We start from the raw sequence: 20,515 nt of genomic DNA, 5'->3' as shown, positions 1-20,515 counted from the left end.
CCCACAAAAAGGTTCAATGTACATACAAGCTGTTGTTTCTTCTCCTACTGATATTATACCATAAACATTTCTCTATAGTACTTGCCTCTATAACCATAATTTTTCAGGGTCACAAAACATTCCATTTGTGGATGCATAATAATTACCTGTTAGGAATTTAAGTTATAATTTTGGGCCACAAATGAGCCTGTGAATAACATGCCCAATCCAGGGCTTCCACAGTTTTTTTTACCCAAACACCAGTGACCAGGAGTTTAAGGGCTTAGCCAGATAAAATTATCCCCTTTTGCACAACTGTGTTTTATCTTAAAATTGTATTTAATTTTTACACTTTTGAGTACATTTTTTTTTTTTTTTACTATGGTTAAGAATTATTTATTAAAGTGATTCTCCTCCTTTGCAGTCTGTGTCTATTACAATTGTTCTAGGAAGATCTACATATTTATCCCATGGATTCAGTTGTCCCTTGCCCAAGTATTCCAATTTGGGCAATTTCTGGGCCTATAGCTACTTTCAAACCTAGGATTATTTCCTTAGTACAAATTCTCAGAAATGGGATTAACGGGTCAGTGGGCGTGACCACTTTGACAGTTTCAATTCATCTTTGGTAACAATGATTATTATTTAAAAGTAATGGCTAATTTTGATGACAGTCCCAGCTGGACCATGAAGGGACAAGAAAACTCCCCCGCCTGACACGGAGGAGGAAATGACAACAGAAGCATGATGTCTACTCAGAATGAGGAAGAAGGTGGTCTTCTCCCCCTCACCACTTTTCCTTTGATTATAAAACTGTAGCCCGCTAAGGTCTCGGAGTGCAGCACCTTCTCGCCCACCCGCCTGTAAGCCTCACAAGTGTCCTATTCTAATAAATCACTTCTTATCTATCAAAAAAACAAACAAAAAAAGTAAAAGTAATGGCTAGTTTTGAAGGTGAAAAAAGAGATCTCATTTTAATTCACTTTTTTTTTTTTTTACTACTAATCAGGTTGAACACTTTGTTTACCAGTAATATCATTTCTTCTGCTATGATGAATCATCTATTTCTGTCCTTTACCTCCAAAAGAAGGGATTATGAAATTATGACATCTTGGGTTAACTACTTCTTCTCTTCAGAGAGATAAAAGAGTTAATGTTTCTTGTTTCAAGAAAAGCAGAATTTGATTATTAGTACAGTTATAATACAGAATGAGTCCAACCAAAAACTTGCCAGTTACATCATATCCAAAACAAAGCAGCTGCATTTTTGGAGATCACAGTATGGCAATTCAGTATTTCCGTTGCTCCCAGAGCGCAAAACCAAACCCCTTACTGAAATGCTATGTGCCAACTTGCAGAATCAGGGCTGCTACTCTATCACAGATACACAATTCTGTCTCATATTCTAAGCCCTGATTCCAAATTCATGTCCTACTTATTTTTTAAATCAACATTATTTATAAAACAAAGCTTTTTAATGGCTTACCTTGTCCATATCTATTAATGTTACAGGAATGTTTCTTCCAACTACCACCATTACTGTGCGACCACAGTTATCAACACCTACAAACAGGAAATGTAATCAGCACCCAGAAACTTTATTCCAAGAATATTATCTGTCCTGGGCTCTGACCTTATAAAAATATTCTACACAAATGTAAAAGACTGAAAACCAGGAACATAAGTTTTTCAGATTTCATCTTCAGATTTCTTTTAGTATGTGGAAAACATTGCCTTTCTTTTCTTTTTTTTTCCAGCTTCATGAAGTTTTGATGACTGCCCTTACTTTTAAGATAAGCCCTCTTACAGGTTTTAAATCAGGGACAGCCAAAGGTAAGGTTGAGGGTAAAGATTTTTTTATAAATAGCTTTTTGTTTAAGCATACTACAACTTTTAATAACATCAGTGATCCAGGAAAAACTAAATGGAACTCAAATCTGAAAATTAATGAGTACTGCCTGGAAAAGAAATATAAAGGGCGAATCTGATAACTTTTACTGTCTCCGTTATTTATTTATGTAAGGTTTGAATTTTGTACAGCAGGATTATGGTACTTTTAAAAGTAGAAAAAAAATTAAAAGATAGGAAAAAGGACACTGAGAAGAAATGAAGTTGGCCAATGTAGAATTACTAGCTGAAAATCTTATAGGTTGAGATGCTATTTTGAAGATCTTGATGATGAGCAAAACTATCTTCCATTGTACAAAAAAAATCTATTCAGAGATAAAATGGACAAAATCAGAGAAAAGTGAAGTCTCTAATAACATGCTAAGTAAGGTTCTTAATCAGTAAAAGAATAAGTTACCATATCCTTAAGCTCACCTGTTTGGTATAAGGCTTTTAGAGAAGCAATATCAGATAGATCCTCAGATCTTGCTTGACACAACCAGCGATTATAACTAGAGAAATAAAGGATATAATTATTGTAATAAACAGTTGTAAATTTATAAATGAGACCTGTTTTTATCTGTCTGTGTTCTTAAAGAATAATGTTTTATTATAATGAGAAAGGAGTTAAAGAGGCTGTTACACCATGCAGAATCTCTACTCTGTTATTGATTAAAAAAAAAAAATGAGTTACTTAGAAAGGAAGGTATTCACACTAGATGATTTTTAAAAATCCTTTACGAGCAAATGAAGACTACTCATACAATTGGCTAAGATACCAAGTATTCTAACATTGTTTTTAAATACTATTATCTTCCCCTACTAAAAAAAAAAAAGCAAAGAAGGCCTAAAGCAATAGCAGTTCTCCACAACAGATGTTCACTAATTCAACAAAGACTTATTGAGTGCTTACTACACAAGAGGTATTGAGAATACTCTAGTGAACAGACGTGGTCAGACCCTCAAGAAGTTTACTTTTCAGAAGAAAACCAGGTAAGTGTTGTACATGTTATGTTGGACCACAAAGAAAGTAGGTAATTTTTTCTGGGAAGTCCAGGCTTATTTAATGACTGGCTAATCAAAGTAGCTGTGCTGATACTCTACATACCAGATCATAAAGATGGCAGTTTGGCTTTGGCTAAGAGGATACTGAAACTGGAAGAAACGTAAAGATCTCAAAGAGTGGAAGCGATCTGAAAAAGGTCAAATTAATCTTAGAGTTACCAGTTAATGGTAGAGTTGAATTTGAAGTTGCACTCAAGTCTCCAGTTTGCTGGAAAGGTCAGTACTTTTTCTACTATTTCATACTTACTTTCTTAAAATTCAAAGTGCCACTTACTTAATTGTGAAAAAAGCTTTCAAGGTACCTAAATGCATGAAAAGCAACTTTGAAGCATCTAGGTCACATATGGCAACATCCCACAACATGAAAACAAACAAACAAACTAAACTAAACCAGAAGAGAGGATACTTGGGTCCTCACGCTATCACTTTCTATGCAATCTCAGTAAAGTAGTTTCACCCCTACGGACCTCAGTTTCCTCATTTGCAAAACGGTGTTTATGTAGGATACCTTTCAGCTATGAAGTACAATCACACAACTAAGGATATTTAATAGGAAGTCTATTACATACGGATTGTAATCAACAAGTGATATGCCTGCTAGTTTCACAGAAATTGTTATTGTTTGTGAAAACAATACTTAGTATTGCATAGTTCTATAGTCTATGTTTTTAAATTTAGAAACGTGCCCACCTGTGCAAACTGAATTCAAAGACAATAACTTTTAATTTTAGTTTAAGATATAATTTGCAAGTCAAGAAAGGATCTGTGTTTATTGCAGTTCTCCCTATTCATATGTACTATTCCATATTTTCATACAGAGCTATATCCGAGGTTATTTACACTAACTCCCCTATTGTCCTGCTTTCTAATTGTTTTATGATTAAGCCATCTCCACACATCAAGACTAAACAGAATAATATGTCTTAAAAGTCTTATGAGCACCACAGGTCATGGCACAGAACATGTAACAGGAATTCAGTAAATACCTGTTATTTTCTATACTCTCTGTGTATTCATTAGCTCATTTTCAAAGATTTATTGCATAAATGCAATGCCTGCATCATAGCAAGGACTCAAATCTTTGTTGAATAAAATAATAAACATGAGTATTATTCAAGGTATTTTGGAGGCCTGAGAAGAACAATAAAAGGCCCTTGGCTTCAGAGTTTGAGGTTGAATATATGAGATAGACATATTACAAAGACAACTAACATTGTAATAAGACCCAGTGAGATAAGCAATACAGCAGACATCTGAATACTGTATCAATCAAGTATGTACGCTAAGGTGGGGACTGGCATGGGTAGGAGTGGGGGCTGGGGGTGGAGTGAGCAGAAGTGGAGGCAAGGTCCAGGCCTGTTATAGAACTAACTTCTCCCTTCTTTATATCACAAAGATCAGCACAAGGCTTTACCCACTCACTGCAGTATTTGCTTCTACTCTGTTGGACCTCAAGATAGGGACTATGTCTTAGTTGTCTCTATATTTCTAGCAAATTTCTAGGGTAGTTCCTGACACTCAGTAACTATGTATTCAACGAACTGTGAAGAAAAAAAAATTTTTAAACTGGAACTCAGATGTACAAAATAGAATTAATTAACAGAAGCTTTTCCTGACTTGATGCAACTATCCCACACTGGACTTAGTTAAAATCCTTGTTATACGCTCTTATTGCACCCTGTAATTTAAATACATTTTTCATACAATAATTAGTTTAACATTTCTCTCCTTTGCAAGACCCTAGGCTCAATGAGGCCTGGGGCTGTAGGTGCCTTGCGTGACACTTTATTATGTTTCTAGCTTGGCACTTTAGTAAGCGCTCAATAAATATTTAATAATGAATGAGATAAAGTTTTTACTGTGAGAAATGACATAGAGTTATAGGCAACTGGACCTTAAGCCAACCAAGGAACACTAATGAAAAAGAAGAAAGTTCTTGTGAAATAATTTTAAGAGTGATATGCCCAAACTGTGTCACAACTGGATGGAAGACCTGGAAATATTAATCAAGACCTAGACAACATGTCTAATTATTTTAGATGTTCAAGCGAATTATTACACAGAGACAAGGCAATGCTATGAAAGGAATGATCTAACCCTACAGCCGATCCATGTGACCGTTGGTTTTGTTACTGAAGGAAGAATTGAAGGCTTTCAAAAAAATAATTCTAACTAAAGATCTACTTACTTCCTAAGAGATTTAAAAAAATTTATCATTTGTTCAACTTGATCAACAAACATAACAGAAACCAAACTCAACCTGTGTAAATAAAATCCTGATTTAGAAAGAGTAAGAGAAATAAAAATTTAAAACTACAGTCTTAAACATGTAGCCATGGCTGAGTATGTAAACAGATGACCTACAGCCCAGTTATATAGTAAATTCCTAAACGATTAGTCATCAATTCTCAAACTTTTGAGTCTCAGGACCCTTTCATATTTATGTCAGTTACACCTACCAATATTTACCATTTTAGAAATAAAAAGAGAGATTTATAAAAAATATTTATTAATTCAAAAATAATAAAAACCTATTACGTGAACACAAATAATTTTCTATTTTTAAATAAGCTATATTTAGGGAGAAGAGTTACACTCTTACATTTTTGCAAATCTCTTTAATTTATGCTAGATTCTTACATCTGCTTCTGCATTTAACCTACTGCAATATCACACATTAAGCACTCTCTGGAAAACTCTATTGAACACTACAAGAATGAGAATGAAAAGAGCAAATAAGTCTTAGTAAGATTATAAAGAGTTTTGCCCTCATGGGCTCCCTGAAAGGGTCTAGGTTTCCTGGGTCACACTTCTGAGCTGCTGACAAGACCTCACCTTTAATTATCACAGACATGGGGCACATGAATAGGAAATCTGAAAATCTTTTGATTCAGATGTAACTTATCACTCAAGGGAAGTGAGTGGCAGGGGTACCACGCCTTTGTTTCTTGGTTCAAGCTCTGGGAACCATAGGCTGTGCTCTTCCCCAAGCCTGTAGCTATGTGTTAATTGGATGTGCACAACAACCTCAGCGCCACACAGAACACACCATGACATGTGAGGGTAGTGTGGCTCACTCATGAATTTCTAGACTAGAGAGACTACTTTATCTGTATATTTCAGTTCTAGAATATTATCTTGTACAGAGTAAATATCCAATGTTTCCTGAACTGACTGGAAACTGTGAACTATGTGACTAACTTGAATCTCAAGATCATGGCCTTCTACCAAAAAGAAGGACAATGCTTTACATGCTGTATTCATATTCCTTCCTAGAACCTACCCCTTTGCTGATGACCCCTTTCCAGAAAGCATGGACTCAGTAAATACAGATTCATTTTAAACTGGTTTGAACTAGTCATTATTAAGTGAAACAAATCTCATTAAAGAGAGCAATACAGACAGGCAAATATCCAGTCCAGACAAAAACAAATGCCACTTTATCTGTATCACTCATGCAAAAATTAAAAAGGTGTGTGTGTGTGTGTGTGTGAGAGAGAGAGAGAGAGAGAGAGACAGACAGACAGACAGACAGACAGAGACAGAGACAGAGACAGAGAGAGGGAAAAGAGAGAGGAGAGAATAGGGTAACTGATTTGAGAAAGGTGGTAACAAAGCAGTTCTCTGTATATGAAAACAAAATGTGTCTGGTCCTTTCCCAGCTTCTCTGAAGCTGGTCTGTGTAGGTGCCTGGAGATGGTAGTAGAGAAGGGAGATGAGCTGCAGTAGCCATCTTGAAGGCTCATCTTCAATTAGCTGTAACTCTGGTCAAATCACTCTTGGTGATCAATTCACCCTTCTGTAAATTAGAGGGATCAGACCAGATCAGGTACAAAATCATCTAAGAAATCATCTAAGAAACCTTAGAAGGATGATTCCTGAGGCCTTCCCACAGAGGTTCTGATTCAGGAAGTTTGGTGTGGGGCCTATGAATTTTTAGCAAGCACCCCTGGTAATTCTAATGCTTATACACTTTACACTACATTTCAGAAAACTGTATCAGATAATTACCAAAACTCCTTTCAACTATAATGTACTGCTGAGAGACCACAGACCAGTGGTTCTCAAAGTGTGGTGCATAGTCCCAATACTTTTTCAAGGGGTTTTACAAGGTCAAAACTATTTTCATAATAACACCAAAACATTTGTTTTTTCACTGTGTTGACATCTGCACTGATGGTGCAAAAGCAACTGTTGGATAAAACTACTGCTGCTTTAGCATGAATTCAGGTGGAAGCACCAGATTGTACTAGTAGTCGTTGTGTTCTTAATTGCCAAAATACTCACAGGAAAAAAAAAGTCAGTTTCATTTAAGAATGTCTTTGATGAGGAAGAAAAAATTATTAATTTTATTCATTAACCCTTGGAAATACATCTTTTTAATATTAATGTGTCACAAAATGGGAAGAACACACAAAGCATTTCTGCAGACCAAAGCATGAGGCTGTCCTGAAGAAAAGATCTAGTTGTTTGACTTGCAAGCTGAACCAGTTGCTTTATTTCATGGAACACCATTTGTCTTCAACTAATGACTGGCAGACAAACTGTGGTTATTTAACATGAGTATTTGGCAGATGTTTTGTCAAAAATGAATAAAGTGACCCTGCCATTTCAAGAAAAAAAACCAACAGTATTTGTTACCACTGATAAAATTCAAGCTTTAAAATACAGATATAATGTTAGAAAATTTGTATCCACCACCAGAAGCTAACAGTTTCTAATACTTAAGGACTTTTCTGATGAGATCAGTGGTGATATTATCAAATATAAGTTTTTGATATTGTGTAATGTAATGTGTCAATATTTGGAACAACTGAATAATTACGTGAGTCAGTATTTTCCAAAAGACCAACACATCATGTTGTAAATTCATGCTCTAAATTCCTGTTATAAAATCTACTCAAAGTGCAGGATAAAACAACACATTTTAATATAACAATACAAAAATTCATAAATATGGTTTGAGATTCCATATTACAATATTATGAAACTACCATTTATTGAGTTATGGTGTACTATCAAAGAATATCCCCAACTATTTGAAAAGGCTATTAAAATACACCTTTTTCCAACTACGTATTTTAATGAGGTCAAATTTTCTTCATATACTTCACCCAAAACAAAGTATTGCAACAGTTTGAATGCTGATATGAGAATCCAGCTGTCTTCTATTAAGTCAAACATTAAAATATCTGCAAAAACGTAAAACACTGCATTTCTCACTAACTTAAAAAATAGTTATTTTTCATAAAAACATAATGGGTTATTTTTAAATGAATTAACAAATAATTTATCATATGATAAATATTAGTGGGTATAAGCCAGGTAAAAACAAAAGCTCTTTGGGGTCCTCAATAATTTTTAAGCATGCAAAGGGGACCTGAGACCAAACAGTTTGAGAACCACTGCCCTAGTCCAAAAAACAGGTACCCAAATCTAGTTGTACATGAATCATGATGTGAAAAAGTTTTAAAATATACATAGAGGCCAAATCCCAGTCATGTGAGGGAAAGCCCAGTCACTGTATTTAAAGAAAAATGTTTGCCAGATGATTCGTACACATGGCCAAGTTTAGAAACCACTGAAACTGTCGTTCGATTGTGCTTGCTTTTAGAAAAGCTGTTCGTTGGTGCCCCCTAGTGACTAATTAGCTTTTGTTCATGAAAATAAAAGGAGATCTGGACTTCCCTGGTGGTGCAGTGGTTAAAAACCCACCTGCCAACGCAGGGGACATGGGTTCGAGCCCTGGTCTGGGAAGATTCCCACGTGCCACCGGGCAACTAAGCCCGTGCACCACAACTACTGAGCCTGCGTTCTAGAGCCCGTGAGCCACAACTACTGAGCCCGTGTGACACAACTACTGAAGCCTACATGCCTAGAGCCTGTGCTCTGCAGCAAGATGAAACCACTGCAATGAGAAGCCTGTGCATTGCAACGAAGAGTAGCCCCCGCTTGCTGCAACTAGAGAAACGCCCGTGTGCAGCAACAAAGACCCAATGCAGCCAAAAATTAATAAATAAATTAATTTTTTTAAAAAAAGGGAGAATAAAATGAAGACCAGGAACTCAGGAAAAACAAAATTCTAATTCTATAAGGGACTCCGGAGATCGTCTAGTCTGACTCCCACTTTATACATGGAGACTAACAACAACCACACGTCATTACAGTATTGTGTAATAAGTGCTAGGCTATCCTTTGGTTAAGTATAGGATGTAAAAAGAAAGGAAAAAAAAAAGCATACAGAGGAGGCATTGATTCCAGACTTCTATTCTGTCTATTCCAACTTATCTCCAGGGAGATAAGTTTCTAGAGGCAATCACTTCTGAGCTGAAACCTGGAGAATGAGCAGGAATTGAAGAACGAGAGTATTCCAGTCAAAAGGGATGGCAAGTACCAAAGCTCAAAGGTAAAACAGACCATAATTTGCTCAGCATTGAAGAGAAGAGCAGTGACCAATTTTAAGAGCTTGCTAAGTACCAGGTACTGTGCTAAGCTCATTACATTATCTTATTTAACACTCACAACAACCCTATGAGATGTTATCCCCTCAACTAACCCTATAAGATAGTGAATATTAATCAATTATGGTGTACGATTTTTCCTTTCCTTTAACATTTTTTGAAAAGCAGCTAGCTTTCCAAGGACTGTTTGTTAATCCTTGGACAAGCTTACCCAGAAGTACAAAAGCTGCTTTTCTTTATGTTTCAAAAAGGAGTTATTCAGAATTGCTTTAGAAAACACCTGAAAGAAATGGACTGGCTTTATAAGGTCCCTGGGATAAATCAGGGGGAAATAAAGCTCTTTTAACGTTAATACAACCATAGATTATGCTTTAATTATAAATATAGTAATGTTAAGTAAAAACTTTGTGACTTGGTTTTTCCCTTCCCCTATTTTCTGCTTTTAGAATATCATCTCACCCAAAGACACTACAATCGCAGTAGAAAGAGTAGGAGCTCTGAAATCAGAGATGCATCTGAACACTGACTTCATCACATACTAACAGTGTCCACTGATATTAACTTTGAATTTCTGCATCTACAAAGTGGGGACATATCTTTCTTAGTGGATTGTCATGAAGAATAAATGAGACCATGTTACGTGTAGATCATTTAGCAGAGGTAGGCCCTTTCTTGTTTCTCATGTCCTTATGTGTCTGTCAGTCCAAAGGGGTTTGCCTTACTTTCTTTGATGCTGCTTCTGCAGGGCTGCCTCTGATAACTGTCCTTGAAGGATCAGTCTTCTTTGCTTATCAATATCTCCTTCCATTCGAGCAAAAGCATGAGAGCCAATGAAAGAGAGATCAACTCCCAAGCCTTCATCCTCCTCTTCTTGGTTGTCTGCAACAAAAATACTATCAATAGAGATGGCAAAACTTGACAGCAAATGCTACAAACAGATTGTGAATGCTGCTACAGGGATGAGTGCACAGAAACTCAAAAAAACAGGGTTAAGGTTATTTTTTGAGAATGAAACTGAAATCAGATTCAGGCATTTGAAGAACTGAAATAATGAAAGAAACCACCTGTCCATGTGGGATGGAAGTTTTAGGAACACATGAAATCAAATCAAGGGGACCTAGGTGTAACCTTAGGAAGAAAAGAGTAGAACGTAATAATAAACAAAAAGATAGAAGCAATTATACTGTATGCGGGTTTAAAGATGAACTGTAGCACAACACCTAACCAAAGAGAAATAGAAAGAAAAAATGTTTGGGGTCATTTATCCAGAATTGTTTAAGAAGGGAGCACTTGACTGGCTGGTACATAATCTTCAGGGAACCCCTGAAGGAAGATGGATGGACCAGGATTTCAGGGTGTGATCCGCATTCACTAAGATATGTTTTGACTAGCGGTCTGATTTTCTACACTGGTCATGCCTACATAATCATTCTGGTACATAAGAGTTACAGTTCTCACTACAAATTAATGTTACCTTTCTGATTTATCCATATGATCATTTTACGTTTGGCTAGCAGCCAGTCCCTTGGGAATGGATCATCTCTTAATGTGTTCCCCACTGCCTCACTAGATCTGTTTTAAAAAAATTCTTTTTTAAAGAAAGAAAAGCAAACAAACAAAATCCTTGGACCATGGCAGGGGAGCTTCCCAAGGCAATGCCACCACCTGAGGCCGTTCACCTGGGACCTCCTCACATCTACACCACTGCTCCTCAAACTGTGACAGGCAAGGGCTGAGTGTGCCTTTATTAAAAAAAATACCCATAAATGAATCTTCTCTCAATCCCTCAGGTAAGGCTGATTTTACATCTATTTTAACAGATTCTATATTCTAACTGAAAATAGTTATGAACACTAGAGCCTATGAGGTAACAATATTTTCTGAGATATGGATGCAAATCAAGCAGTCTTTGAGGATGGGGGACAGAAGGGAACCTTTTGGCTAATGACTGCCCGATTTTGCTTTTTATTACCCCTTGTCATATAAAACACATTTTACGCATTTAAGAAAAATTATATTCTATTGTGGTAGTCACAATTATGAGGATTTCCAAATGATGCTGGGCACATTTCAAGGCTGTACTCTATTGGTGGCTCCCTAAAAGTACATGAGTACCCCTCCAGGAAAGCTTGGTTCACAGACATTTTCTGATAAAAATACTGGTGATAAAAAAGAGATGAGTAGCCTTCTATAGATTTTAACTTGATGCTCATTTAAAAGTGTTCACAGCAGGAATCTCACAGTAATTCTTAAACTGCTGAATTTTGAGATCAAGTTCCAGCCATGAAGCTTGTGAGGCATGTCTCCAATAACACGTATCCAAGAAGATCAGTACAAGCTGTCATACAGAACAGCTTCAGAGGAGCTCCCATCCTACCCTGCTCTACTATCACTTCAATCTACAGGGGTATGTAACCTAAAGAAACAAAACAAAACAGCATTCTTGTTTCAGTATTTAATGTTAGGTATGGCTTTCAGAGGACACAGTTGAAAATTTTAGATGATAATATACTTGACTGCTTCCTCAACAGTGTCCTGCATGAAACTATAAACTTCGTGAGGGTAAAAATGTTGTCATATCCACCTCTGAATCTCTACTGCCTAACACAGACTTGACATTATATATATATATATATATATAAATATATAAATATAATACATATATATATTTTTTACATTTAAAGAGTAAACCTCAACAAGAATAAGACTCTAAAAACGCCTAAGTTGGTCTTGATCTTAGTGTCCCACTAATAGCCTCCCAAGGGTCAGGCTGAACTTCCTACTTCTTCGGTGGCTGATGTTTACCAGAGCCTTTGCTTCCTTAAGAGGGAAAGTAAGAAAAGGAGAACTCACCCTCCGGGGCACCAGGTTTTTCACTTATTCTTATCTGCCGTTCGGGTACCACAGGCTCCCCTTCTGCGTTTCCAATATCTGCAGGTAGGTATGGCAATGAGCAACTCTCCTCCTTTAATGACCTTGGGAAGTACAGAGGTAGCAGCTTTCGGTAAGTAGCCTGTGTGAGAAAAGCCAAACATTGTGTGAAAACTAACGAAGTAACGAAGCAGGCACCAGCAGTGCTTAGTGTTGTTCCTTACACCGTGAAGACAGCCTTCATCACGGAGAAAGGCCACACCACTTCTAAGCTCAGACTGTACGCTGCCTGGGACCCTCAATCAGTTCTTGTGTTAAGGATCAGGGTTTGTTAGTCACTCAAGTTGAGCATGATTCCCATCCTGGCAGTTCCAGGTCACTGAACCCGGAATGAAAAGTTCTGTGACCCCTGTCCCCAGCCCCTCCTTCACCTCACTAGTGATATTTGTCTTTCAAGATTCAGCTCAGACACCACTTCCCTAATCCTCAGTGTGCCATCAGGGTCCACTGGACCCACGTTTAGTTTTTGAGATTTTTTTTTTAACAGTTCTAACTCTTTGTGAAGGATTGCTATTTCATGACTTCCATTCTTTCTTAGAGATTTCTCAAAGAATAAAGATATATCTCACTTAAAAAAAGAGAATAAAACTCATTCTATCTTATAATTTCCATATGGGTTGGTCCATTGGACTCATTCCTAAATCCATGATACATTATAGATACTTAGTGCTCTTATTTTTCCTATATCTTGAAGCATTTTGCTTTTTCATCATCCTAGAATTATTTTATCATTATTCATCAATTATCCCCAACTATACCAGAAAAGACTACAATAGAATAATAAGAAACCAAAAGAACGACGGAATTGCCTAGAAGGGCAGAGAAATCATTATCTGTCAGTTTTTCCATTATGTCACCTGCAATACTTCATCATCTTTCATGTAAATAAGTATATTATATGAGGTACATAAGAAGACTGGATTGTAAGTCAACTGTACTCAATTAAAAAAAAAGACTAGACACAACATCTTTGCAGCCTTTTTAAAAAACAGATATAATTCACGTACCATAAAATTCACGTTTTAAAGTATACGATTCACTGGTTTTTAGTATATTCACGAAGTTGTGTAATCATCACCACTATCTAATTCCAGAACATTTCATCATCTCAAATAGAAAATCTAAGCTCATTAGCTGGGTCATTCTCCATCCCTCCCTCCCCAAGCCCCTGACAACCACTAACATTTCTGTCTGTATAGATTTACCTATTCCAGACATTTCATTAAAATGGAATACAGTATATGGTTCTTGTGTCTGGCTTTCTTCACCTAGCATAATGTTTCTAAGGTTCACCCATGCTACAGGATATATCAGTACTTCATTCTTTTTACAGGTTAATATTCCATTGTATGTATATACCATATTTTGTTTGTCCATCTATCAGTAAGTCAGACATTTAGGTTGTTTCCACATTTTGGCTGCTATGAATAATGCTGATATGAATATTTGGGTACAAGTTTTTGTGTGGACGTATGTTTTCAATTCTATTCTGCATATACCTAAGACTGGAATTTCTTTTTAACTTTTTTAGGAACTGCCAGGCTGTTTTCCAAAGCAGCTGCACAATTTTACGTTCTCACTAGCTATGTATGAGGGCTCCAATTTCTCCACATCCTAACTCTTGTTATTGTCTGCCTTTGTAATTAAAGTCACACTAGTGAGTGTGAAGTGGTACCTCACTGTGATTTTGATTTATATTCCCTTATTGGTTAATGTTATAGAACATCTTCCCATGTGCTTGTCTATTCAAAACTTTTGCCCATTTTTTAAGATTTTATTTTTTTCATAGCAGTTTAAGGCTCACAACAAAATTGGGAAGAAGGTAGAGAGATTTCCCATATCCCTTCAGCCCTCACACATACAGTCTCCCTCATTATCACCAACTCCCACCAGAGTGGTACATTTGTTATAACTGATGAACCTACACTAACACGTCTAATCACCCATAGTTTATATTAGGGTTCACTCTTGGTGTTGTACATTCTACAGGTTTGCACAAATGTATAATGACTTGTATCCATCATTATAGTACCATAAAGAGTATTTTCACTGCCCTAAAAATCCTCTGTGCTCTATTCATCCCTCCCCCATCCTCCGGCAACCACTGACCTTTTTACTGTCTTGGTAGTATTGCCTTTTCTGGAACATCAGATGGTTGGAATCATACAGTATGCAGCCTTTTCAGATAGGCATCTTTTTTTTTTTTTTTTAATAAATTTATTTATTTATTTATTTTTGGCTGCATTGGGTCTTTGTTGCTACACGCGGGCTTCCTCTAGTTGTGGCGAGCGGGGACTACTCTTTGTTGCAGTGTGTGGGCTTCTCATTGCAGTGGTTTCTCTTGTTGTGGAGCACGGGCTTCTTGGCACGCGGGCTTCAGTAATTGTGGCATGTGGGCTCTAGGTGCGCGGGCTTCAGTAGTTGTGGCACACGGGTTTAGTTGCTCCGCGGCATGTGGGATCTTCCCAGACCAGGGCTCGAACCCGTGTCCCCTACATTGGTAGGTGGATTCTTAACCACTGCACCACCAGGGAAGTCCCAGCTAGGCTTCTTTCACTTAGTAATATGCACTTAAGGTCCCTCCATATCTTTTTATAGCTTGATAGTTCATTTCTTCTTAGTGTTGAATAATATTCCATTGTCTGGATGTATTACAGTTTATTTACCCATTCACCTACCAACATATTGGTGCTTACAAGTTTTGGCAAATATTAATAAAGTTGCTATAAACATCCTTTGTAGTTTTTTGTGAGGACATAAATTTTCAACTCCTTTGGGTAAATACCAACTTTTGTCCATTTTAAAATTGGGTGATTTGTCTTTTTACTGTTGAATTATAAGAGTGACCAATTTACCTATTTTTATTTTGGATGCTTGTGTCTTTGACATCACATCATATCTCAGAAACCACTGCCTAAGCCAAGGTCATGAAGATTTATACCTATGTTTTCTTCTAACAGTTTTATAGTTTTAGGTCTCATACTTAGTCCCTAGATACATTTTGAGCTAACTTCCTTTATATGGGTGAAGTAGGGGTTCAACTTCATTCTTTTGCATGTGGATAACCAGTTGCTCCAATACCATTTGTTTATAAGACTATTTATTCTTTCTTCATTGAATTGTCTTGGCAGCCATGTCAAAATTCTATTACACTGATCTATATGTTTATTCTTAGGTCAGTACAACATAGTCTTACTTACTGTGCTTGGAGTAAGTTTCAAAATAAGTTAAGTGTGAATCCTTCAACTTTGTTCTTTTTTTCCAAGGTTGTTTTGACTATCCTGGGTCCCTTGCATATCCATGTGAAATTCAGAATCAACTTGTCAATTTCTACAAAAAACTCAGTTGGGATTTTGATAGGGATTTTGCTGAATCTGTAGAACAATTTGGGGAATACTGCCATCTTAACAATATTGTCTTCCAATCCATAAACAGGATATCTTTCTATTTATTAAGGTCTTTTAAATTTTTCTTCAAATATATTTTGCAGTTTTCAATGTATAAGCCTTACACTTCTTTTGTTAAGTTTAGTCTTAAATATTTGATTCTTCTTAATGCTACTGTAAATGCAACTGTTTTCTTAATTTCATTTTTGGATTATTCTTTGCTAGTGTGTAGAAACACTATTTTTTATATTGATCTTATGTCCTGTAACCCTGCTGAGCTCCATTACTTCTAATAGCTTTTTTGTGGACGTCTTAGGATTTTTTTATATACAAAAACATAGCTAACATTCCTGGGATAAATTCCACTTGGTGATGTTATATTACATAATCCTTTTATATGTTGCTGGATTCAGTTGGCTAATATTTTGTTAAGAATTTTTTCACCTCTATTCTTATGTGTAGTCTGTAATCTGTTTTTAACTTTCATTGGAAAGATTTGAGAATTCAGACTTTTTCATTTTCAGCCCAAAATAGCAAAGAGAAGACAACTGAACAAAGATGACGTTTCAGAATTATTAAAGGAATCAAAGGTGAATGTAAAGACACAGACAGCAGCATTTCATTTAAAGATGAGGTTAAGATTGATCATATGAAGTGAATCTCAGACACTGAGTCTTCCGATGACAATATCCTAGATTAATCTTCTCAAATTCAAGAACCTATGAGTCAACAACATATTTCCATGGGCAAAGTAGAAATATGGCATTCTCATTCAGTGAGTCACTACAGGAAGAACTTGACCATACAGGATTTTGTGATAAGAACATTTTACTAGAAAGATGTGACAGTATTCTTTCATCTTTTACGATGTTTGTGCAACAAAATTTACTTGATATAAAAAGGTTGGTTACATTTCAATTCTTACTGAAATACCTTATCAAATTGTTTTTTATTATCCCTTTATTATTCAATAAATTATTCTTAAAACGACTTTTTAAAAAAAAGTCCATTGGACCTAGATGATAAACATTAATGACTATTTTTTTCAGGTATACTGCAGGTGAAGAATTTTTCTCTGTTCCCCTGGGTCTGGCTTAGGTGCCCTGATAGACTGCCACAGCACTGTGATGTACACTCCCAGCACAGCACTTGCCACACTTCAGGGTGGTCTTTGTTTATCTGGCTATCTAACTATTAGTCTACAAACTCCCTGAGAACAGGGTATCTTATCTTGGTCCCTTACTTGGTAACCTATTCTATGACATGGTCAAATCTCTAGCCCAGACTTCACTCCTCAGCTTCAGACTGACAAGCACAATGGCCTGCTGATCATCAGTTGAATACACTGACCCCCTAGGATTCAACATGTTCAAAATAGAACGTGTCTTCAATCCCTTCTCCTCTCTGAAACTTTCCCCCCTTTCTACCTGCTATCTCACTGGTGGCATCATTATCCAGTCATCCAAGCCAGAAACCTAGGAGTCATCCTTAACTTCCCTCTCTCTTTTCCCCTACATACTTGTGACCTCCAACTCCAGTTGAATTTGTTTAATATTTTTTTAAATTTCAACACTTCCAGTGCCCTTGTTCAGGCCTGACCATTTCTCACTTGGAATATTACAACTGCTTATTATCTCTTCTTGTCACTTGTCTTTCTCCTTCAAAATCATCCTCCATATAGCTAATATAGAAGTTAGACCACATCATTTGTCTGCTTGGAGCTCTTCTATGTTCTCCCATTGTATGACTGATAAAGTATGAGATACCAGGCCTTGAGTGATCTTGCACCTGCCTAACTTTCATTTTTGCCACTCCTAGCCTCACATTTTATGCAATACACTACCCCCTTTCTGCTATTTCTTACTTATATGCCTGTGCTTATGCTTGTATGACTACTGTTATTTGCCCTTCCTTTGGAAAATTTTAGTTACCTTTTAGAATGATTTCAACTTACATATCACCATCTATGGAAAGCATTTCCTAACCCCATGCCAGGCTGGAGCTGTGTGCTTCTGTCCTTCCCATACCTCCATTAATGCCCTTACCACAATGACCATAACTTATCTGACTTGTCTGTCCCCACCAACAGACAGTGGGTTCCTTGAGGACAACAACCATGACTCATCCACTGGTGTATTCCCAGAACCCAGTGGAGTAAACCTGATATATCCTAGAATTCAATAATAGGTCACTGAGAGAATGAATAAATAGGTAAACCAGGTGAAACAAGAAGAGATAGCAAACATGGTAAATGTGTCTTACTTCAGCAAATTCAAAATGGTTTATATCTCATATATGTACCTACATATACTTTGAATGTCTATTTCACATGTATTAATTCATTTATCACAAAACTCCTGATATAAGTACTGTTAGTATTCATTTTTTATCAAAGCACAGAGAGGACACAAAACTTGCCCAAGGACACAAAACTCAGAAGTAATACAAGCTGAATGGGACAGAGCACACTAAAGCTAAATAAAGCTTAATAAGATTTAAAAAAGAACTCATTTCCTAAAATGGCTCTAAATTAAATTGAAACATACTAAACCTAACCACACATAACAAACCATAAACCTCACAACTTACTCAATACTAGCCACTAGGCTAGGCTGTCACCTGTTTCCAGGTCACAGAGATAACACGGCTTTTCCAGCAGTGGTGGTTTTCCAGTTATGCTGCCCAGGCACCCAGTGCTTAGGTCATAAGGCGATGCCTTGAGCTGTCTTGAGAGCTAATATAGTGAGTAAATCAGAACAACTCCACCTTATAAGATTTTACTGCGTGATAACAGTTTACCAGTGAAAAACATGGATAAGATGCTCCTCTTGACTTGCTTTTAGTCTCCAGTATAGTCTTTTTCAACAAATGATGGTAAGCCCCACTACCGAACATGTGCACAGATAATTAGGATTTCCCTGCTGGCAATTCAGTTAACGGATAATGAAGAGACAGAGGCAAACACTTACAAGTGAAAATAAGATTTAAACAATGCAAGATAATTAGCAAAATACCTCTTCAAGTTCAGAGACAGCAAATACTACTTTTTCAATAGTCTCTCCATGAATTTCGAGGAATCTCCTTACCGTGCCTAAGGAAAAGAATAGAAAGATTAATTCAATAAATAAGAAATTAATTGTGAAGAAAAATCAAACCCTTCAAAGTTTTATTTCTGTAAGGGAATCACTCCTCGTGTCATTCAGGTCTGTGTTCAGTGACACCTTATCAGTAAAGCCTCCGCAGGTCACCCTATTTAAAAACTCTTCCCTGATTTGCTTTCCTACAGAGCAACTATTCTGGACATTTCGTGGTTTCCTGTTTATTGTATATCCTCCCCACCCTCCCTGCCCCATCCATTAGATGAAAGCTCCACAACAGCAAGAGCTTTATTTTATTTACTGCTTTATTGTCAGTAAATAGTGCCTGGCGATAGAAGATGCTGACTCCAGACAATTCTCCCTTATCCAGTATATTCCTTTTATTCTCTGCGGCCTCTCTCTCTGACCAGAATGGTCTAGCACAAGTGCCTTTCCATTAATCAGTAACAGTATGAGAAGTCCTCCTCAGCTCTTTATCCCTGTCAATATCCTATTGAACCAAAACTGAATTATTTTTTCTTAATTTCTATCTTATCCTTTCTCTATAAACTTCTTTTTTTTTTTTTTGCGGTACGCGGGCCTCTCGCTGTTGAGGCCTCTCCCATTGCGGAGCACAGGCCCCGGACGTGCAGGCTCAGCGGCCATGGCTCACGGGCCCAGCCGCTCCGCGGCATGTGGGATCTTCCCAGACCGGGGCATGAACCTGTGTCCCCTGCATCGGCAGGCGGACTCTCAACCACTGCGCCACCAGGGAAGCCCTATAAACTTCTTAATAATGAGGGCTAGTGGCCTTTTCTCAGCCCCTAACTTACCTGCAATCTCTCTCTAGATGCCCACACCCCACCTTTTAAAAATATTGTCCTCTCCAGGTTCTGTCCTCCATATTTTTAATTTTCTTGGTATATATATTTTCTTGAGCTCACTAATTTGATTGTTAGATAATACTCCACATGCTGATGGCTCCCAAATCTTTATACTCTGTTTTCTGAACAAAAGACCTGAAATTTCCTACAGCCTGCTGGGCATATCTGCCCAGATGACTGAGACCTCAAACTCAGCATGTCCAAACCTGATCCCAACAGGTCCAAACCTGACTTCCATCTCTCCTCAACACCTGCTCCTTTACCTGTACTCATTTCAGTTACACAGCAACAACCAACCACTCACCTAAGCTAGAATCCTGAATTCTTCTGACACTTCTTCCTTCATCCTGCATTTTCAATGTGTTATCATGTGTTTTAAATTCTATTGCTAATATTTTTAACAGCCATTCCTTTTCTCTTCCAGCTGCTCTCAGGCTCTCAATGCTAACAAAGATGTTGGCAATAAGTTTTCAACTGTTCTCTTGTTTCTCTTTCCAAGCCTACATATTCACTGTTGCCTGAGTTATCTTATGTTACCCTCCTTACTAACTATTTCTGATGGCTGTGCACTGCTTATATGTTAAGATCCAAAGTCCCCATGGCATGGCTCTCCACACCCTGACAATTAACCACCCCTCCACCCCTGCCCTTTAGTCCTATTTCCAGCTATTCTTCTCACCTATCTTATGCTTTAGCCATTGGCTTCTTTGCTGTACTTCGAATATGCCACTTACCCTACCTCTGCCTGCATGGTTGCCTTTGACTAGAATACCTTTCATCCACCATGACCCTCTCTTAGTGAACTCCTACTCATTTTTCATGGCCCAGTCAAAAATTATCTCCTT

At 37.2% G+C, this 20,515-nt stretch overlaps 1 protein-coding gene across 5 annotated transcripts in view; it reads right to left on the bottom strand.

Annotated features, from left to right (window-relative positions):
* The window catches only part of GDAP2 (ganglioside induced differentiation associated protein 2), a 70,834-nt gene that overhangs the window by 17,557 nt on the left and 32,762 nt on the right, over positions 1 to 20,515 (bottom strand). For all 5 annotated transcript variants that reach the window (XR_004485662.2, XM_033436617.2, XM_004263250.3 and 2 more), the window contains exons 6-10: positions 18,724 to 18,800; positions 12,246 to 12,405; positions 10,115 to 10,271; positions 2,302 to 2,378; positions 1,466 to 1,542 (exon numbers count right to left, since the gene is read on the bottom strand). Coding sequence is in view for 4 of the 5 variants with exons in the window: in XM_033436617.2 (XP_033292508.1) it covers positions 1,466 to 1,542; positions 2,302 to 2,378; positions 10,115 to 10,271; positions 12,246 to 12,405; positions 18,724 to 18,800 (548 nt within the window). In the remaining variant the exon portion in view is untranslated. The remainder of the gene's footprint in view (positions 1 to 1,465; positions 1,543 to 2,301; positions 2,379 to 10,114; positions 10,272 to 12,245; positions 12,406 to 18,723; positions 18,801 to 20,515) is intronic.

The sequence above is a fragment of the Orcinus orca genome, chromosome 1 (assembly GCF_937001465.1).
Source record: "Orcinus orca chromosome 1, mOrcOrc1.1, whole genome shotgun sequence".
NCBI lineage: Eukaryota > Metazoa > Chordata > Mammalia > Artiodactyla > Delphinidae > Orcinus > Orcinus orca.
The sequence above is the reverse complement of the archived record's forward strand: the minus strand, read 5'-3'. Positions and strand labels throughout refer to the sequence as shown.